Source organism: Tetrao urogallus, assembly GCF_951394365.1.
Source record: "Tetrao urogallus genome assembly, chromosome: 2".
NCBI classification, from domain to species: domain Eukaryota; kingdom Metazoa; phylum Chordata; class Aves; order Galliformes; family Phasianidae; genus Tetrao; species Tetrao urogallus.
This window is the reverse complement of record NC_136814.1, coordinates 38,258,547-38,279,433: the sequence shown is the minus strand read 5'-3', so window position 1 is coordinate 38,279,433 and position 20,887 is coordinate 38,258,547. Positions and strand designations below refer to the sequence as shown.

The 20,887-nt window shown below is 40.0% G+C and overlaps 1 protein-coding gene across 1 annotated transcript in view; it reads right to left on the bottom strand.

Moving 5' to 3' along the window:
* Positions 1–20,887, bottom strand: part of PCNX2 (pecanex 2) — a gene marked incomplete at its 3' end in the record, with an annotated part of 150,273 nt that overhangs the window by 3,669 nt on the left and 125,717 nt on the right. The window contains exons 27-32 of the mRNA XM_079550866.1: positions 17,288–17,521; positions 15,061–15,164; positions 8,241–8,385; positions 5,427–5,657; positions 4,808–5,082; positions 3,686–3,858 (exon numbers count right to left, since the gene is read on the bottom strand). Of these exons, the coding sequence (XP_079406992.1) occupies positions 3,686–3,858; positions 4,808–5,082; positions 5,427–5,657; positions 8,241–8,385; positions 15,061–15,164; positions 17,288–17,521 (1,162 nt within the window). The remainder of the gene's footprint in view (positions 1–3,685; positions 3,859–4,807; positions 5,083–5,426; positions 5,658–8,240; positions 8,386–15,060; positions 15,165–17,287; positions 17,522–20,887) is intronic.

Sequence of the window (20,887 nt, the reverse complement as noted above, 5' to 3'; positions counted from 1 at the left end):
CACTACAGCTCACCACAGAGTTTTTTGCTTCTGCGGACAGACCAACTCAGGCTTAGGCAGCCAACACCCAGTCACGTGAGGCCCTGCCTGGCTTTTCCTTTCCAGGAAACTCAAGACACTAATATGAGCTGATGTTTGGATTTTCTAGCTATAGCTGTGGGGTAAAAGGCTAAAGGCAGAAAACCTGTTGAGATCCACCAAGGAGAAGCAAGTCTGGCAGGCATTTCCAGGTTGGTGGTAATAATACCAGAATTATGGAGGGGAGGGAAGCACTGGAAACCCTCCAAATACTGAAGTGCTGCAGCACAAAGCAGCATACATCTCACACTGTCTCAGTGAACTATGATTGCTGAATTCAAGGATTCCAGTGACACAGAATTTCACACCCGAGCTATTTACACCTTATAGCCATTTTACACCCCCAGGTCTGCCTTCCAAGGCTGGGATTACCCCAGTTTTTCAGATTCTGAAGCAAAGAGAATTGAGGCATCCTGACACAGAGTCAGATGGCAGAGCTTGGCCGTAACCTCTCTGCAGCCATTCAGCTGGTCTAAATCCTTGGTGGTTTGGCAAGCACCAGACACTTTTCCATCCTGTTTACAATATATCATTATTTCTACTGTTACACTCAGAGCAATAAAAAAATAATTTCTGAAAATGACATGTGGAGCAGCATCCCTGACAATGAAAGCTTTGTAGTCTGTGTGAGCAGCGGGACAGATGCACGTGGCTCTCGCTGCAGCTCTCCTATGTCTCTGTGCTCCAGCTGTGACCAACAGGCAGACACCGGCTGTGAGCTGCGGGCTTTTAAGGATCAGGGGTTTCCTTAAGCAAGTGCTGTGGTTTCTACATCTGATGGTCATTTTACTAAGTTACCTTCTTAAATGAAAATCATGGATTGGAACCGAGGGGCTGCGGTGCGTGTTTGTGCAGGGGCTCATGTGGCCAAACATCTGTTTGTGATTTACGCTTCCAAGCTGACCGCTGCCCAAAAGCATTCAGTGCTCATCCCAAATGCAGTGGTTAGAGCACTGGACAGGGGACCACCCGTATCTGCACAGAAATAACTCTGTCCCTGAAAGCAATTAGGAAACAAAGGCTGTTCCGCAAACCGCATCGTGAAATAAGGATGCTCTGGAACAGAACCCCACACGTTCCCAATGCTCCCCATTTTTGTCGCGCTTTTAAATAGGGCTTCAAACACATTTTGTAGACTCAGTGGCACTGGGCCACAAAATGAAATATGAAATATAAAAGCATGAAGCGCACTCAATTCATACACTGTGAGACTAGAAGGGATCACTGCCATGCTATGTAGCGTGAGCTGAAGATCTTCCTGGAACTAACTACTTTTCAGAAATGCATTCAACGTTTGCAGTCATGGAGAATCTATCAATCTATAGTTACTTGTTACTCTATTTACTCTCACTGCTAAAAAATGACCACTTCAAGTTAGAATTTGTTCAGCTTTGTTGTACCTGCTACAGTCTGCTACAACCAGCTGTCTTTGGTCACCTGCTGTTGCCCAGGTAAGTACTGGCAGACTACGATCAAAGCAACTTTTACAATATGAATTGTTGGAAAGCTTCTAATCTTTCCCTACAGGACATCTCCCACATTTTTTTTTTTTTTTTTTTTTTTTTTTTTTTTTTTTTAAATCTCCTTCCGAATTATGCACAGTCAGACTAACACAGCTGTGTTGGTCACATCTTTTTTAAGATCTGACGTACAGTAAGTTTGCTGCTAGTGCTCTCGTACAGCCTCACGGTCCTGATACTTCCTGAAGATCAGACAGAGCTGGCTTCTTCACCAGCTCTTTTAAAAACCATCTTGAATGAGAGCTATTTGGATTTGTTCAATTAAGCACATGGCTTCGATAGCTGCTCCTTAATGTTCTTTGTAGCTGAGAGGATGCAAGGAACTACTTCATGATCAGACCACAGATCACCTTCATTTTCTTGAATAGAAAACAGACACATTCTTTTCTACATTACTAACAACTCTATCTTTCTATAGTGATGACTCAAGACAGCTGTTACAATTTCTTTTGTTTCTAATGTTCTTAAAAAAGAAACAGCACCAAACAGCCTTTATTTTTACTGTTCCTAATGGTGCTAGACAGAACATTCATTTTCTCTCACCGTCTCTCAGGACTGAGTTCTGGTTTACTTTTGCTGTTTCCCATTTCCTTGCATTTGTTGTGCATTTCTTCATTTTACCTGAAAGCCAGGTAGCTTTTCTTAATTAAGTGTGACCACTTTTAACTATGGTTTTCTGGATACCCAATACATCCTTTTAAGCAATTCACAATTAATTTTCATTATTGCAAGGTATGCTCGGGATCGTTATTTTACAATTAAGTTTGCCATTCTGATTACTGCAGTGTCAAGTTATAAGTATGCACATGGGGATTGCTCTAAAGCTAGACTTAATTAAAAAGCAGTAGTTATTTTATCCTTACGACACGACTCATATTCACAGCAAGATTTTTTCTGGTCCTGTCCATTATTTTTAAAGATGGGTCAAAATGATTTAACAAGAAACAAACAGGTGCTAGATCCCTCTAGTTCTCCTCCTTAAATGACACAGTAATACCACAACTTGTATTGTAAAGTCAATTAATTTGACCTTTCAGCAAATCCCTGTCCCTTAGGGAAGATCTCCCAGTGACCCAACTGGCAAACTTAATGGGTATTCCTAATGTGAAGGCCAGCAGTTCCACCGCGTGAACACATCTGAAGCACTTTTGAATCCATAATTTAATATAAAAAGGGCTCAGCTGTTAAGTGACGGAATGATTGGCAACATTTAATTTTCTCCTGATAGCTGCTCTATTGGCATACTAAGTTACCTGCTATTTGTTTATTCTCCACATGCACTAATGAACAGCCAGGCTAATTCCCACAATAAACTGTCACGCTCCTTCTAAAATAATGAAGATTTTTGCAGACTTCTCAGTTCTGCTGTTCCCAAAAACAGTAAGCACAGGCTCACCGTGTGTATAATCAAGATGTTATAATCACAATATAATTGTATATAATCAATAGATATCAAGATGTTATAATCACAATATAATCGAGAGAATTAGGCAAAGATCACAAAAGAGAATAAGTGGAAGAGCTTACCCTTCGGTTGAGCTCACCAGAAAACACCAAGAGAGGTGATCTCCAGAAGAGATCCTTCCCCTCTGGTAGCCAGCTCTTAAATAGGTCTAGGAGGGGTGGAGCCTGGCTCCACCCCTTCCGGCAGCACAGGTGAATTGCCTTCACCTGTGCTCCTCTGGCTGACTCATGGCTCGCCTCAGGTGATTAATCAGAGGTTCAGGCTGTGACTCAGCAGCTCCCATACACCGTGCAAAGTGAATGGGCATCATATGTGGACTCCCTCCATCTGAATTTCTCATACTGTAAGCTGTATCTCCCACTCCGAAAATTAGACATGAAGTAACCTGACAGTGAAATCTCTGGTGAGCCACATGAAACACATTAGCTTTATGCTCTTGCAGTAAATACCTGGAAGTGTATCAGCTAAGACATCTCCTACACATGCTTGGTCTCTAGGAAAGCCAAAGATTGGTCTTTCTAAAATTAGTTTTTCACTGGATATGTGAGAGCCCTGAAAGCATCTGCTCATTTGGCCCCTGGTGAGAAAACTACAGAAAAAGACAAGTAAATTGTGCAAATACCTGCACGCTGGTGGGCCTCTTGCGATGAAGGCTGCAACTGAGGGGTTCCATCTCTGGTGTGCTGTGAGCTGCTACTCTGGCTTGAGTTACCTGTGCTGCCAGATGCTCCTCCAGTATCTGCTTCTTCAACGTTTCCTCTGTCATGGTGAGCTGCATGACAGTCCTTACGCATCCTATTTGCATGAACAAAACACAGAGGTCAGTCTATATGCACAGAGAGTGCACAATGTTAGGTATCCCCACAATGTATAATCATACTTTCTCATACAACTATGAGTCTTTCAGCACTTTATGGCATGGTAAGTTTAGTTGAGACATAACTGTGTGTGATACAAACCAAAATCGTTACCCAACTTTGGAGACTAGGAGAAATGTTATATTGATATTTAAAGAACATTTTGCATGGAGCCACCAAGTCATAGAGAAGCACACAGTGGGAGTGACCTGCACACTGGGAAACTTTCATATCAAGCCACCAGACTTAATCTTAGTATTTTAGCATTGGCCTTAGCAGTCAAGCTGGCTTCCATAAAGCTGTCCTCTATTTCTCAGCCACAGCAGCAGAAAGACAGGCAGAGAGAAAGAGACACATAGCCCTGTTACTGTAGGAAAAGTTCACACATGAATGAGAAACAGAAGGTGTCATACCTGCTATGCGAACCTAGGGGAAATCAGTCAGTTTTGGTGGATTGTAAGTACATTTTTAGACGTGCTTTAGACATGAGCAATGATGTGGAGATGATGATCTATATTGACAAAGTTGCGGCGCATAACCCATCGTAACCATCAGTGCATTTCCTCATGTTTTGACACATCACTGAGTTACAGAAAATACACCTTTGTTTATGGGGTATAAAGAGTAAAATTTCCCCAGAAAAGGGAAATGCTTGTACTGATAAAGTGGTTTGATAACAAATCTTGACAAACATAGAAAATTTTAATTAAAAGAAAAGAATAAGTTAATGCTTTCAGCCATATCTGTAGGGCTATTTTATTACATCTTGAGTTACATGCAACTGTTTTACTCATAGATAACAATATGCAATTACTCCCTTAACAGAAAAATACAGCTGAACTAAGACTACAGGGTGTCTATCTGCAAGACCAAAATTTAACACCTACCTTAACCATTTGGATCTGAACCACTTTTTAATGTTGTCCAAACTGACTGGTCCCCCCCATATGTTCCTCAGTTGGCTGTGTGTCCCAAGGTATGAGGTGGTTAAAGGGGAAACATACATTGGATATCCCAGTGGCTGATCACATGAAGAATTAATTAAGTTCCTCAAGACCTGTTTGTTGTTCTGGATGCTCCCTCTCTCTGGGTTACGATTGCGCAAGAAGATTAGTTCCTGCTGCTGCCCAGCCCACAGTCCTCTGACACACTCCTTGTTGACCTACAGGTAAAAAACAGTGTGGACTATGTAAAAACATTTCAGATACAGAATTACATAATCTCTGTAGAACAGTAATAGTAGTTGCAAGCATCTTTATCTTATATCTTTGTACCAACAGGTTTGATAAAACTCATGAGCAATTACTCCCTGGATAAGCCTGGGATGTTATTTGTGATGAACAAATACAAGGTTGGAAAATAAAAGTGAAATGAACAGAACTCTCCCCCGGCCTCTAATTCCTTCTCTGATAGCTATGATCAACCCCTTTTGGCTAGAATACTCAGAAATGATATTTGTAACTACAGACCTAAGTTACTGCAATAATAGAAAGATGATTTGTTTACCTTGATAACCTTGAAGCTCAAGTAGCTTTTGTGAAGCATGATAACCTTATATTCATCCGCTCCTTCATCTACCACATGCCTCAGGGTCAGCAGCTCTTCTCTATTGGAGAGGACAGCACTGCGCCAGGCTGGGTCACCTTCATGGCAGATAACAACCTTTTCTTCAAAAGATTGGATTGCTTCATACAGTACTGCTGGGTCCTCATACTCATCCGGGCAGGTGAACTGGTCCTGGTAATACAAGAAGTAGTACTCAAAAGGTCAGGACTTTTTATGAAAACATAAAAATTATTAAAAAGAAGCAAAAACCTAGGTTGTTTTGTTCGTTTGTGGACAGTGCCAACAGTGTTAAGTGCGAGGTCTTCCACCTGGGCTGAGGCAATACCCATTATACCCCATTTGAGTGTGAAGAAGAGAAGGACCTGGGGGTGTTGGTTGATGCTCGGCTGAACATGAGCCGACAGTGTGCTCAGGTGGCCAAGAGGGCCAACGGCATACTGGCCTGCATCAGAAATAGTGTGGCCAGCAGAAGCAGGGAGGTGATCATCCCCCTGTACTCAGCACTGGTGAGGCCACATCTTGAGTATTGTGTTCAGTTTTGGGCCCCTCACTACAGGAAAGATGTTGAGATCCTGGAGCGTGTTCAGAGAAAGGCAACAAACTGGTGAGGGGTCTGGAGCACAAACCTTATGAGGAGCGGCTGAGGGAGCTGGGATTGTTTAGTCTGGAGAAGAGGAGGCTCAGGGGAGACCTCATTGCACTCTACAACCTCCTGAAGGGAGGTTGTGGTGAAGAGGGATTTGGCCTCTTCTCCCAGGCAACGAGCAGGACACGGGGCAATGGCCGCAAGTTATATCAGAGGAGGTTCAGGTTGGACATAAGGAAGAACAACTTCTCTCAGAGAGTAGTCAGGCACTGGAATGGCTGCCCAGGGAGGTGGTGGAGTCACCGTCCCTGGCAGTGTTCAAGACGCGTCTGGATGACGTGCTGCGTGATATGGTTTAGTACTAGTGGTGGCAATGGTGATGAGGAGACGGTTGGACTGGATGATCTTATAGGTCGTTTCCAACCTTGTGATTCTTGTGATTACCAATACAAGCTGGGGGATGAAAGGATTGAACACAGACCTGCCAAAAAAAGTCCTGGGAGTACTGGTAGATGAGAAGCTGAACATGAGCAATGTGCCCTCACAGCCAGAAAGCCAACCGTATCCTAGGCATCATCAGAAGCGTGGCCAGTGGGGCAAGGGAGATGACCATGCCCCTCTACTCTGCACTGGTGAGGCCTCGCCTGGAGTACTGCATTCAGATGTGGAATCCTCAGTACGGGAGAGACACAGACCTGTTGGAGCGCTCCAAGATGACTTGAGAGTGGCCTTTTGATATCTAAGGGGAGCTACAGGAAAGAAGGGGACAGATTCTTTAGCAGGGTCTGCCATGACAGGACAAGGAGAAACGGCTTCAAGCTTAAAGAGGGAAGATTTAAGTTAAACGTAAGGAAAAAGTCTTTCACAGTGATGGTGATGAGGCACTGGAACAGGATGCCCAGAAATATGGTGGTTACCCTCTCCTTGGAGATTTTAAAGGCAAGGCTGGATCAGGCACTGGGCAACCTGGTCTAGCTGTGCATGTCCCTCTTCAATGCATGGGAGTTGGACTGGATGGCCTTTAGAGGTCCCTTCCAATTCTAAGGATTCTGTGACTCTATGAACTCTACTCCCTGCTCTTACATGACTGTCATTTGACACAGAATGTGTTTGAGGTAGAACAACCATAATATAGAAAGGTACAATTTTTATTCTAGCATAACCTGTTCTGATCTCACACCTCCACTGGACAAAGAGAGAATGAGAGCTTATCCACTGACAAGATGGAAAACCATGGGAAGCAGAGCTCTTGGGCAAGCTGGAGGGAGATAAAAATTATCTGGGGTGTTCTACAGTGTTTGTTTTTTTTCATACGTGTAAAACTACAACAAAATGACTGACTATGAATCCATCAACAGATACCACAATATCACATTACTTCTTCAGCTGTTACACGCCCAGTGACTACAGCCACAAAATTATTTTGTCCAATTTTCTTGGGTTACTTCACAGCAGTTTCACTTTAGTTACATTCAGAATAATTATAAATACCATGCACTAGTGAAGTGCATGAGACTAAATAATACACCAGAGAAAGAATAAAATCAATTCCAAGCTAAACAAGCGTTGATCTGAAGTAACTTGTAGTGACTTACGTGGAGGTGTGCTGAGTTTTTGCAAGTGGAAACAGAATGGGGACAGAAACAGCACAACATAATCAAACACACAGCAGTGACACCAACCCTTCAAACCACAACTCCTCTGCAGTAACTCCCAACAACATATGGAAGTGTTACTCGATTATTGCCCATCACAAAAAGATTGATAAATAAATGATGAAATTAGCTCAGTCGGTTCATAGATTTTTAAAAAAAGTTTATTGATCAATTTATTGCATTTGTTTTCAAGCTAGAACCAATAATTATAGTACTTCCACAAGTGAAACATGGCATGTCCATCTACTTTGTTTCAATGAAAAAGACAGGGGCAAGCTCTGCAATAAAAATAGTCTCCAATGGGTAGCCTGGGGCTACAGAGGAATAATATTGAGTAAATGCAAAATAAACAAATGCTGAGCTTTTCCATTTTAGTTAAGGAAGTTTCTCAGAGTAAAACAACACATACTCCATTTTGCTCTCATCAAACATTTTTCAAGTTTCCCAGTGTTTCCCTAAGAAGACAAATGCAAAAGTAAAAGTAAAGTACAAACAAACAAACAAAGATCCTACCTGATGGAGCTTCAGAGACATGCGGATCGCTGGGGCGACCACCTTATGCAACAGATCCATGTCTGCAAAGACCCACTCATCTTTCGCCGCTATCCGAAAGTCCCCTTTGAACAGTGCGTGGAGACCATACAGAAAGGAGTCTAAGCTGCAAGAGGAAGGCAGTGGTCACTTTCAGAAGCCATCTGTTCCTCACCAAGTTGGAGCTGAGCTGCATAGGGACCCGCAGCCCTTCCACTGCAGGGAGAACCATGGCATAGTTCTGGGAGTGCTCACTATGATTCCTTGTGGCAGATATAAAGCAAGGGTCATACTGCATACATACATCTCTTTGGGTAGGTGTTATTCCTTCTGCTTGCACTGCCAACTGGCCATGAGAGAAACGTGGCACTCAGAACATGAGTCTTAAGGACCTGTGCATCAACGTGCTGTGTCTACAGCTGCTCAGCAGCATGTGGAAGGCAGCAGAGCTGCCCCTCACTGCAAGTTCAATCATCAGCCCTGTCATGGTTAACAGTCTGCTTGCAAGGTAAAATTAATAGTAATGATTAAAAAACAGCTGTAAAATGTATTATTATTATTGTGGTTATTTTTTACTAAATCTGAAACTTCTGTCATGAAATTCAAAAACAGACTTGAGCATTAAATCAGACGTACTGAAAAGAGCATTAAGTTTCAAAAGCATGAATTAACCCAGGGGCATTTCCTACTGAAACAACAAACCTTAAAGCAACTGCAGGCCAGGTTTCTTTCTTCACACAAGCAACTGGATGTAACCAGGTCTGCCTGACCTTGATAATGGTTTGCCTGGACCAGAGACTATAGTGGAATATAAGAGGGTCAAAACCAAGCAGATATTAGAAAATGGTTGCACTAGATCTTTGTGAAGAGAAACAAGAAGCCTGGGGCTCAGCCTTCACCACACATCCTGAGCATCCCACAGTGTACAGGAGCCACGCAGGTGATACTGAGAGCAGGGCCACAGACCTGACACTGCTCTGAAGAACTGATCCTGAAATGGAGGAAAACAGAGCCAGCTATTACAACCTGGAATCTCCTACAAACCCTCAGGACACGGTCCATCCGCCAACATCTTACTCACTTTTACAGCAGTTGATTTTTTAGATTGTAAAGGCTCTGGAGGGGACAAAGCATTAAGATGTTAGAGGTTTTCACTACTATCCATGCTTTCTCCAGAGAATGCATCATCTTTCCACTTAATTGAGCTGTTTTAATTATTTTGGGAAAAACAAATAGACACATTTTCTCTCTTCTGAGAGAGAGCAAAGAGAGATTAGGAGACTTCCTGGCCTATCTTCAAGCTCAAACACATTCTAATTTTGCCCGTGGTGGGTAGTGTGCTGCAGAAATTAAAACAGAGAGATATGTCTGTTGTTACCAGAAAAGCAGCTGGATACTGATTTTCTCTGTGCAAGCGCCATGCGATACAAATCAACTGATCAGTGGGCCCGAGGGCAGGCAGTGAGGCAGGGCTGTGGGCACTGCTGGGAACAGCAGGAGCACAGGGAAGCTCTTGTGAATTCTTAACTCATTTGTATTTATTAGTCACATATTAACACATGCCTAGGTGAGGCAGGCACTTAAACCCAGAGCTTCAAAGCACTGAAGCACAGGTTTCAGTGGGAGTCGTTATGCATTTTCAAAGAATGGCTCCTGATCCCTGCTGACCCTCAATCAATCATCTCCAAAATCTGGAAAATGACAATCTGCCCAAGGGTGGCTCAATAGCCATGGAAGCCCTACAATAAAATAGTTAAAAAAGAAAAAGACTGTAGGTGCAGCCTACGTGCCCATAAATCACATCCCTGAAAGAGGTGAGAAATCAGGAAGGGTCCTTCCAGTGGCCCACCCAGAGACAACATCCAGTACTCCTGCCTCCATCCTGGCCTGCAAAACATACCTTAGTAAATAAACGTTCTTTCCAGGATTAAAAAAAAAAAAAAAAAAAATGGCAATCCTAAACAATCCCAAAATGTGCACACTGTGCAGCGCAGTTCTTCCAAAGTAATACCCATTGTATTTGCTATGAAAAGCTGGCTGAGCTGAAGGAAGGAATAGGCAGGCAAAAGAGCTGCTTTTTAAATCATCAGAGGCTTTCAGAGCCAAATACAAACACCAGAGTAGACAAAGAGTTTGCATCCACATTCAGAGTGTCCTGTAGGCATCAGCTGATGCTGAACAAGCTGCTGCGAGCAACAGTGCCTGCAGAAAGGGAAGCTCAGACCAGGACATGAAAACTGCAGCTGAGCATCAGTGGAAGGAGCAGAGGGAAGCACGTACAGCTCCCACTGTGTTGAACTCAGGAAGACTCATCCATTTCTCAGCCTTCTGCATAATAAGTTTCCTAACAAGCATTCTTTAAGAACAATTGTGACCATTACACAGAGTAAAGTAGTGGTGGGAGGCTGAGAGTCAATTATTTCATGTATCATGTTTTCCACCAGAGAGGTCTGAAGGACACTGCTGTATTCACAATGCCATTACAATTTTTCACTCTGCTGCCAATCGTAATGAGGCTTTGGGGCACCTCCTACCTATAACGTGACAGTATTTCAACCCGTTATTTTTGCAACACACAGCCCTTAATCCACATAAAATAGAGCTGTTGTTGTGCTTCTAATTGCTGCACTCTCTTCTGAAGGCTCTAATGAGATCACAAAGAAGCTGCATGCCCAGAGCTTTGATCTCTGCCCCACTCAAGGTTGTTGCCACTTTCTTGGCCCAGTTTGAACACACCTCAATCAGTCACCTGCCACAGTTCCAGGCACATTACACATATTTTGAAACCTAGTGAAGGTAAATTCAGATGCCAAGGAAACTGCATTAATCAGGAAGCGACAGAACTGCTATTTCTGGCAGCACTGCTGACCCTCTGAGCAGAGACCTGAAAGCTGCTGTTGCACTGCCAAGCTGTTTCTGAAGGCAACCTGCAGGCACATGGGATCCTGCAGCCCACAGATGTTCAGTGAGAAGAGAACGATGCAGCAACATCAGCACAAGAGTGGGCAGCAGAGTCAAAACAAGCACTCTTCTTTCTCCCCCTGTGTTGTTCCAACAGCTGGAACTAAAAGCATTTGATGCAAGCCCAGAACCAGTACAGACAGATGAAAGCTAATGAGCTGGCGACTGCATCTGTGTGTATTTTGCACTCCAAACTCCATTTTCTGTCCTCAGTTTATAGACCTCTTCCAATATTAATTGTGGATTTAGTTCAGCATCAAAACACACACGTACCGATAATAACCTGCACATCTCAGCTCACCTCAAAGAAATGATGATTTATTAAAATATTTTTATATTTTTCCAAATGTGAAATATATCCTAAACATTTATTTATTAGGAGGTCTAGTGGCTAAATAGTGTTATTATGTATTTTTTCCACAGAGGTACACCAAAACGTATCACTCACGTTTGAATAAATGAATGGTAATGTCACATCATTCTTCAAATTGCATTTTGTGCAGCATGCCTCCTAATGACAGTTTAAGAGAGCGCAGGATTTGCATAGCAATGTTCTGCCATCTTAATGAATGCATTTATAGTGCAATCTAGTGTTAATGTTGGGCTTCTGCTGACATTTACATGAACAGGTACACTGAATAATTATTTACATACATTATATAAGAGCATTTAAAACCTTGGCTTACACAGTGACATTTACTGATTAATAGATTAGACAAAATCAGGTGTAAATGAGTCCAAATTGATAGTTTACATACAAAATGTAAACTTGAATCTCAATTCCGTAGTTCGCAGCTCAGTGTGACATTACCTTTTAATTAGCGTTTTGGTGAAGCAGTTGGACGACTGTCAGTCCTCAAGACACAGCAAAGCCCACATGAAACTTTCCTTTACCCACACAGTTACCCCAGGGGACAAAATATGGGCCTCAGAGCACAGATTACTGTCTATTTTCTCACAATGGACTTATCTGAAACTCTACCAAAATGAGCATGTGGAGAATTACAACATCTATCTGCCTATCTGACCATTACAACTTAAATTCATCATGAAACTTCTAGCAATATTGTGGACAAGATGCTTCACAGCCAGAATTAATAAAGTTCCAAAAAAAAGTTCAGGGTTGTTTCTTATTGCTGTCTGAAGAAATCTAAAAAATCATGACACCTTCTTAAGAAAGCATAAAACCATCATCTAAAGGATGATTCCTTCAGCTTCTGAAGAACCTAAGTGCTTCCCTCCCATCTGACTTGAACAGAAACCTGCAAAGAGCTGAGAGCTGGGGCCAAGAACCAGCAATGATACTGTAATAATCCTCTGTAAAATAATGCTGTAAATTATCCTTTGAAAGAGCTGCTGTCTCTCCACCAAATACAGTGAGGGGAGGGGAGGATCTGCCTTCATTGCCTAAAGTTAATCCTTGGGGAACATCTGCTTCACCTCATTGATGCTGCATGTGTTGGCTTCCCTTGGCAAGCCACGTAAACCTACAACTATCTGAGCCTTGCTGACTTCTTTGTGTTTAAATAACCTTTATGTAGCAGTAAAGATAACAAGTATGATAAGCAGCCATCTGTGCTGCATCCAGTTGAATTTGGGGGATTTTTGTTGTAAAAGGTCTTGATGTCTGAGGGTAAAGTTCCCATCTTGCTCCTTAGGTGATACTGTCTACTAAATTGCTCTCAGCAATTGAAATAAATATATAAAGACAAAAATAAACATCAGTCACCAAAGCCAAAGTCATATTTTTTAGCCCTAGCAATTTATAACTCCTATTGTGCTACTCAGATTCCTATTTTTTTCCAAATCTTTCTGACAGATGAAAGATGCTGAAGGTAACTTACCCAGGTGGGTAAGTGACACAGTTTTTCAGGAAACTTTTCTAAGGGAAGCTTTTGTGAAGTAGCGCTGAAAAAGACTGACACAACTTTCCATTTATTTCCTCTTATGTTATAAAGCTCACGTTAAAAATACAACAATATAATAACACCCTGGAGCAATTTCTTAGTAAAAGAAAACCAGAACTTAATTAAAGTACTATATATAATGGATTCAGGAAACCAGAGACAGAGCTGTGCAGTGCGTATAGCTACCACAATTCTTTCCCTTCTACAGACTTTTTCTCTGCAATATTTTTTTAATGCTGGAATGTCCATTCCCCAAAAGAGAGAAACTGATAAGGTTTATTGCTTATGTTTTAAATTTCAAAGAGACATGATATAGCCGACTCCTGCAATTAGTAAAATATTTGCAAATAATTATCCTCAACATTCACACTTTCCAAGTTAAGCTTTTAAAAGTCTCTGACAGCATTACCATCTCTTGATAGCTACTCACTGTGAAAGCCAATAAAAGGAAGTGACATTGTTACTGTACCTGTACAACTGCCAAAACACTGTGAGGAAGATTTTAAGATCCTGTGCAAAGTACATGCAATGTGATGACAGTTTCAGGAAGATTTTGTGGTATTTTTAGTTGCTTTGCTAATGTCACTGTGACATACCTGCTGCAGACCTAGATCAAAATCACTTTAATCTTTTCCGTAAAAAAAAACCAAACCTAAATGCTCATCAACTTTTCTATCATGTCCCTATACTCTAAAATTCAGATCATCTGAAAATAGGGCAATATTATTAAACATCATACTAATCTGATTGTGTAGAAATTAAGGGAAAATAAACCTAACCCAGAAAAAAAAACAATAGGGAAAAGCAATATGCAAACACCAGTAGAAAAGAAATGACAACAGCCACTTGAGAAAGCAGAAAGGAGCAACACACCAAGAAATAAGCCATATGGGCCATGAACTGACTGAAGAAAGACATGAAAACAGAAGTTACAAACATTTCAACACACAACAAAGCTAGAATGAATATTTAAAGGACTGATTTATAACACAAAATACATTCCAATTCACACACGCTGCCTTTGTTTTCTTGTTAATAAGACAAATCCTCCCTAAGGACTTGTTGATGGAATACTAGCTAGCTTTATTCACAGTTTTGTGCCAATGCAGCAAGGTCAGTCAGAGACTGTATTTTTACTGAACTTCTCTACTGTTATTAAATGCCTACGAACAGAATGATTTCAAATACACCTAATAAAAATCTAAAACTAGGTGAGAAGGTAGACTTCTGTAAAGTAAATAGTATTAATAAAATGCTCTATCTATTGTATTATCTACTCAGGCTGAACACTTTAAAAAGGACAACAGATATGTTATAAAATCCAAACAAATTAGTACCTCTGAGTGAAAATGGAAGAACCCTAAGAAGAACTTATGATGCTGAGTATGTAAAGATGTAAACTTAACCAAGTAATAGAATTCATAAGCCAAATTTTCTAGGAAGAAGTGCTTTGAATGAATGAATGATGCAAAAGACTGAGAACAGACAAATCCTGGCCTCGAGAGACGAAAGGATCTGTCTTCCTCAGTCACCAACATGGAGTGGCACAGTGACCACAGAAAATAGTTCTAAGGAATACAGCACAGTTATGATTTATTATTTTTCAGCTAACTGGCAGTCAGATTATTTAGCTGTTTATTTCCCGTCTGGAGAAAGTCAGCATTTCAGTAGCCAGGCCAGAACCAAGTAAACACCACAGGTACATATTCTTTCAATGGAAGATTGGACTGAAAGATGTTTCATATGGAAGACTGATACTGGTTATTAAGCAAACTACTGAAGTGAAAGAAGTCCAGGAACAGAAGAAAACAAATTACATTACAAAGGAAACAGACTTCACCTTGATTCAAGGTTCTGCAGAGGTTCTACAGTAAGTGAAAAAAGACCAACAGATTTTGGCTTAAAGATCAGTAGCAAAAACACCTAAAACTCACCTGATGGCCATGTTATGAGATGCAGTTCCCAAAGCTCTTCGTCCCAGTATACACAAAGCAAAAGAAAGCGTTACTAGTGGAGAATCCTCATCGCTGTCCAAGTGCTACAAAGTTTTAAAACTTGCATGTTATTCTAAATACAAATAGCATCCTAAAAAGCATTTTAATACTGTAAATAATAAAATACAATAGAATCTGTCTGTAGCTGGATCTGCACACAAAAACACTCTTTGCAATTAATAGAACAAGAACAAAAACATCACAATCAGAGTCTTTCTGCAAAATGCTAGCTTATTTTGCCCACTGACTAGAAACACAACATTCCAATCTTAGGAGGTGGGATCTCAAAGGAATCTCTGCTGGTTTATTTATTGCTGTTTCATTGTTTTTCTCCAGCCATTACTGTAAGACAAAACACTCTGCTTATTGCAAAGAGATGCTGCAATTCGAGGCAGCAAGAGCCCATCCATGGGACAAAGGATGCACATGAGACCTCTGGACAGATTTCAGGAGAAAAATTCATTCAAAAACCTTCTAGTGAATACCAGTATATACATCACAATTACATGCCATTGAGGACACTGACCTCACATTTCAGCAAGCTGTCAAAATATTTCATTCACATTCACTAGCTTAAAAGTGTGGTTTTTTTTTAACTGAAATTTTCACAAAAAAATTGCTTACTATCAAGCAGGAAGAAAGATTTCAACAGTCTCTCATGAATTTGAATGTTTAGGAGAGTACATATTATTTCAGCCCATGCAATGGGTTATTTCTTTGACTCTAAGACTGAAGCTACTTATAACAGAGAATACTGCTCCTTCTACAAATTATTCTGATTTTCAGGCTATACAATGAAGCTTTTTAAAATCTCATCTCATATATGACCTTACCTCTATACAGAAGGTGAATTACAATAAAATAAAATATAAATATGTAAATATATATATAAATGGAAGTGCATGCATATGCACTCGTGCAGGCATTTGTTTGCCCTTTTAATTCTAACTTAGAGGAACTACAAGTCTATTGGCTATCCCTAATCTATTGTTCTATTCAAAAGTTACAGCCAGATTGCAAATCAGAAGTATCATTTAGCAGAGATTTTCACTGCACCATAGATTTTTTTGTGTCTCGGAACTTGGGAGTCAAGCCAGGAGATGGGCAAGGAAGGGGATGAAACATTCCCAGCAGGAGGAGATGGTGAGGAAAGCTCAGAGGACAATTCAATGAAAACAACACCAATGTAGTAATGTGCAGAGGAACTGGTGGAATGGTACTGAAGTGCAGAGTTGCAAGAAAGAACTGAATTGGAAAAGAAATACCACGATTGAACAATGTGATGCTATTCAGATAAGGTGAGTGGTAGCAAATGGGATGTTCAGTCAGTGATCCTGAATGAAAAATATCCGAATAAGATTGTACGGGGCGAAGAAATATACACTTCTCATTTTTTCCCAATGTCAGCAATAATCAGAAAATTAAACAGAGGAATATGCTTTGTCTGCAACTGCATTCTCTCTCTGGGCTATTTTGAGTATTTCATGGAAATACAATAGAACATTTCTGCCAAATGGTTGCTGACCACCAGTAATCCTAGCGGCTGAAAGCACATGAATGTGTAGCTGCAAACCTGCCCTTGGCCTTCTAGAGCTGTACTGTCATTTCACACACTCTCGTTACGTAGTTCACATTTGAATTATCAGCTCTCAGGAGTGAACTATACGAGTTGTTAGTTTGGTATGGTATGCACTTCCCTATCATTTGAGGATCACACCAAAGCATAGGCAAACGTTTGGAAAGAGCAAACAAACATGGACAAATGTTGGGCAAGCGTACTCAAACACGGGCTGCACTGAAGAACAGTAATGTTCTGATGTCATTCCCTGAGCACAGCCTGCTCCAGCAGAGCTTCTGCAAGCACTTGTTAAATCCACACTTCCTAGAGATTATAAAATTAATAGTGCTGGAGAGTATGCACAGCATGGAATTGGTTCTGTATCCAGAGACTACCGCTTTGAAGCTTCTTGAGACTAAGTTTTTTGCACAAGAGTAGTCTGTAATGTGTGGTTTTCCTTCCATTTTACAATGCAAAGGTTTTTCATTTATGTTAAACTTAATAGCTTAAATGGTATAATTTTTCCTGTACTAATCCCGAGTAACCATGTATCATTTAAATCCAATCTCAGAAATTACAACTACTACTGATAAAAAAATGTATGCTTACCTCTGCCCTTTTCCTGGCACAGTACTGAATCCAGTCCAGATAAACACTGCAAAAACTAGCTCTTGTTATTCCTTGGAGACAAGGAACATAGTCTTCATCTATGTTAATGTTAAACATTGCAAGGTCACGTTCAATATAATGCCACTTTGCATAAGGCTGCAGCGTCTTTTGGATGGATTCATCTTTTATCCACTCAAGAATTTTGGGAGAGCTTGCTGTAAAGTATATTATACTCTGTTGACAAAATGAGTAAACATTAGTCATTCTGTCTCTGATTAAAGCAGAAATATTTTATGCAGAAAAGAATAAATCAAATAAGACAACACTAGCAACCCATAGTGGTACATATTGTTCCTGTTTTTTAATGCTCGGAATCGATGCTTCACCAGACTGTTTTACTGATGGTAGTAATTGATATTTAAATAGCAGGAAATGGAAATAGAAGTCACATATTTAATACCTTGGTGCTTTACAGGAAAATTAATACAAATCAATGGACTGCAATACAAACAAGGAATTCCCACACTGCAATGCACACATTATGGAATAGTAGTGGGCTCACAGAGCCTATCAGCAAGAAGGTGATATTGACAAAAGTTCAGAGAGATTTTGAAAAAAACAGCAGTAGCTGGCCACATGATTGAAGCAGGCTTCTTTTTGCTATGTAAGCTTCCTGCTATCTGAGTACGAAGCTTTTCTAATTCTTCAACAAAAACGTTTCCACAGCGATTTAAATCTCATACAGGTGAGATGTGACAGATGTGGACAATACAACTCTGAAACCCCCCTCTGAAATTTTAATTTCTGTTTTTACTCTGCATTCAGTAGCATCACTATTTTTGATATTTTGTCAGTGAGATTAGTAAAGAATAAAGAATTATAAGTGTAATATGAAAAAGCTAATAAATAATGCAACTGAATTTACATTTATAAAGCAAGAAGGAGGAAGAGCACTCACCAGGAGTTCTTCGACCAAATACAGAAATATAAGAAAGCAGCAAGACTCACATCTCATGCCTGTGCCTGAGTTTCTAAGCTTAAGTTCTAACCAGTGGGTCTGGAACCTTTAGAATCTTAGTAAGAAAAATCTATCAATGCCAAATTTAATGCTTGTTTTCAGAAGAACAGGAAACCTATGGAGAAGTTCCAGTCTTGCAAAGGAAGGTGACAGCAGCTGAGAAGGCACATTACAACACTTTATCATTAGAATGTTTTGTTTTAATTAAAGATATTCATTTAAAACTGGATTCCAAAGCAAACAAGAGATGAACGAACATGACAAGATGATGTAGTTCTACTTTACCTATGAAACAGGAATATAATTAAGCAAATAAATATATAAAATTAAAATACGATGAAAATGAAAAAAAGGACAGAAGCACCACCAGCCCTTTTACAAATCCCAGATGCCATCCACAATTTGTCTTTCAAACTGCACAAAAATACACAGATAAGAGTAAAATTAAGTTCCAATGGAAAAAGACAAGGTAGAGTAATATAGATTGGGGATAGTGCCTTAATTTCTTGGCATGAGGAGAAACAATATGAAATCTTCTGAAAAAGATTCACAAAGAAACAACAGGATCTGAAAACTCTGAGAATGCAGACTTCTGGAATAGTAGAAGACATTTAAATAAGAATATATTGAGAGGAGACAGAGGAGGCACAAGGGAAAATATCACAGTAGTTGAGCAGGAAATGATTTCAAAATGTATGCAGGAGGGTTGCAGGAGCTGACCCACTTTGGTTGTGGAGAATAAAAATCCCCTTACAAGAAAAAATAAGGGCCTTTCTGGACTGCCAGTGGAACTGCAAATGAAATAAATGCGCAAAGAATATTAAGCTCAATATAACTCACTCTTTAAAAGATCAATCTAATAATTATTCATGAAGCATGGAAGTGAAACAAAGCATAAGTTTTCTTCACTGATCTTCAAAATACACTTTGCTTTTCTTATTATTCTCACCTGTGTTTCCAAAAAAACAAATTCAGCTAGGAAAATAATCAGACTGGCAATCAGACACTGAAACAACAGAACTTCTGCCATCTAATTAAATTCCACTCTTAGTAGCTCTTCCTGGATATGTTTTGTGCAGGAGTACATTCTCAGCTATATAGCAATTCAGAAATGATACAGCAAATATTTACAATATTATAAGCTACAAAGTACAAACTAGAAGCACTCCAAGCACTCGGTGTGATGGAGATGCAGTTACTGCTGAAGCTCAAGTCTATGGGTTTTCTGAGTTAATGATTTGTCTTGCCTGAATACTGTATTAACTAGACTTCTTACAATTACCTTCCTACTTCGTTAAAAGGAAAGTGTCAGGGGTTTAAAATGTTCACAGTGGAATTGCCCAGGGTCTTCACAGCTCAAGATTCCTCCTTAAGAGGAAGCTGAGAAAGGAATGAATTCTCACCTCTGTTTCTGGTATCGTATATTTATCCAAAGGTTAAGTTTCAGCAGCACTAGACAAACAGCATGACAGCTTATCTGATACAAAACATAATCTTCTCATCTTCCTAGGCTGTACTAAGGATTTTATCAAATCTTATTATCAAATCTTACCAAAGTCTCTGTTTATGGAAAAAATGATTAATTTGAAGAATAGGAGAAAAAAAAAACTCCTTAAGGGTTTTTTTGGGAGTGCCATTCTGAGGAAGAATTCTACTGAAACCAAGGGAGATCCGGCACAGGCTAAAAACTAAGCTGACAACAGGTTACTATCATCCCTTGTTCATCCTTCCCTAAGAAGGGAAGTAGATTAAGAGACTGGAGCCTTTCTAAGGATGAAGATCTGTAAAAACATCCTAACAGTGTTGGCTCACAAAATCAATCCAAAAAAGATTAGATTTGGAAACCTTGAAAGTCACAGATGCTGAACATTACAAAATCTGTACCCAAGGGATGTGGAGACAGAGCACATTTCAGAAGCACAGAGTTCATTTAACCCTTTCACTCAAGGCAGAATCAATTTCACTCGTATTGTAAGGGACAAAAGTTTGCCTAAGCAACCTTTTGTATGTCAGCTGCCTCTCAAGTATTTCTGGAATAGAAGCTCTAAACTGCCTTCCAGTTGACTTCCTATGAGACTGCTTCAAATTTTCCACAGTCGTCTCTTGTTTCAGTTGATTTTCAGGGATGAAAAACCTCCTTTTTTAAAAAGCACAATTTTTTGTAACTTTAAACTAATGAGCTGCTGATTTGATTCCATCATAGACTTAGATGATTTTCAGTCTCACATGCCATCAAAATCTGAATCATATCAATTTGCATCATTTTAAATTCAAACTACCTTTTAAAGTCAAGTGAAGCAATTGTAGCAATATATTAATTTCAGATTAAAGAAGCCTTTTTGTTTGTCTGTTTAGTTTAGGTACAGTCCCTAAAAATAATTGAATTAAATTGTTAGAAGTGGTTTTTTTTTTTGTGGCTAAAATGAAATAAGCATGTTTACAGGCAGTTTTGTTTTTTTAATAATTAAACCAGGTTGGTTACTGGGCCTTGATGTTTGTAAAATTATTTAGGAAACTCCAGCCTGCGCTTTACAGAGTAATTGACTGCATGACCAAAGCACATTTGTGAGGCAATTATCCTG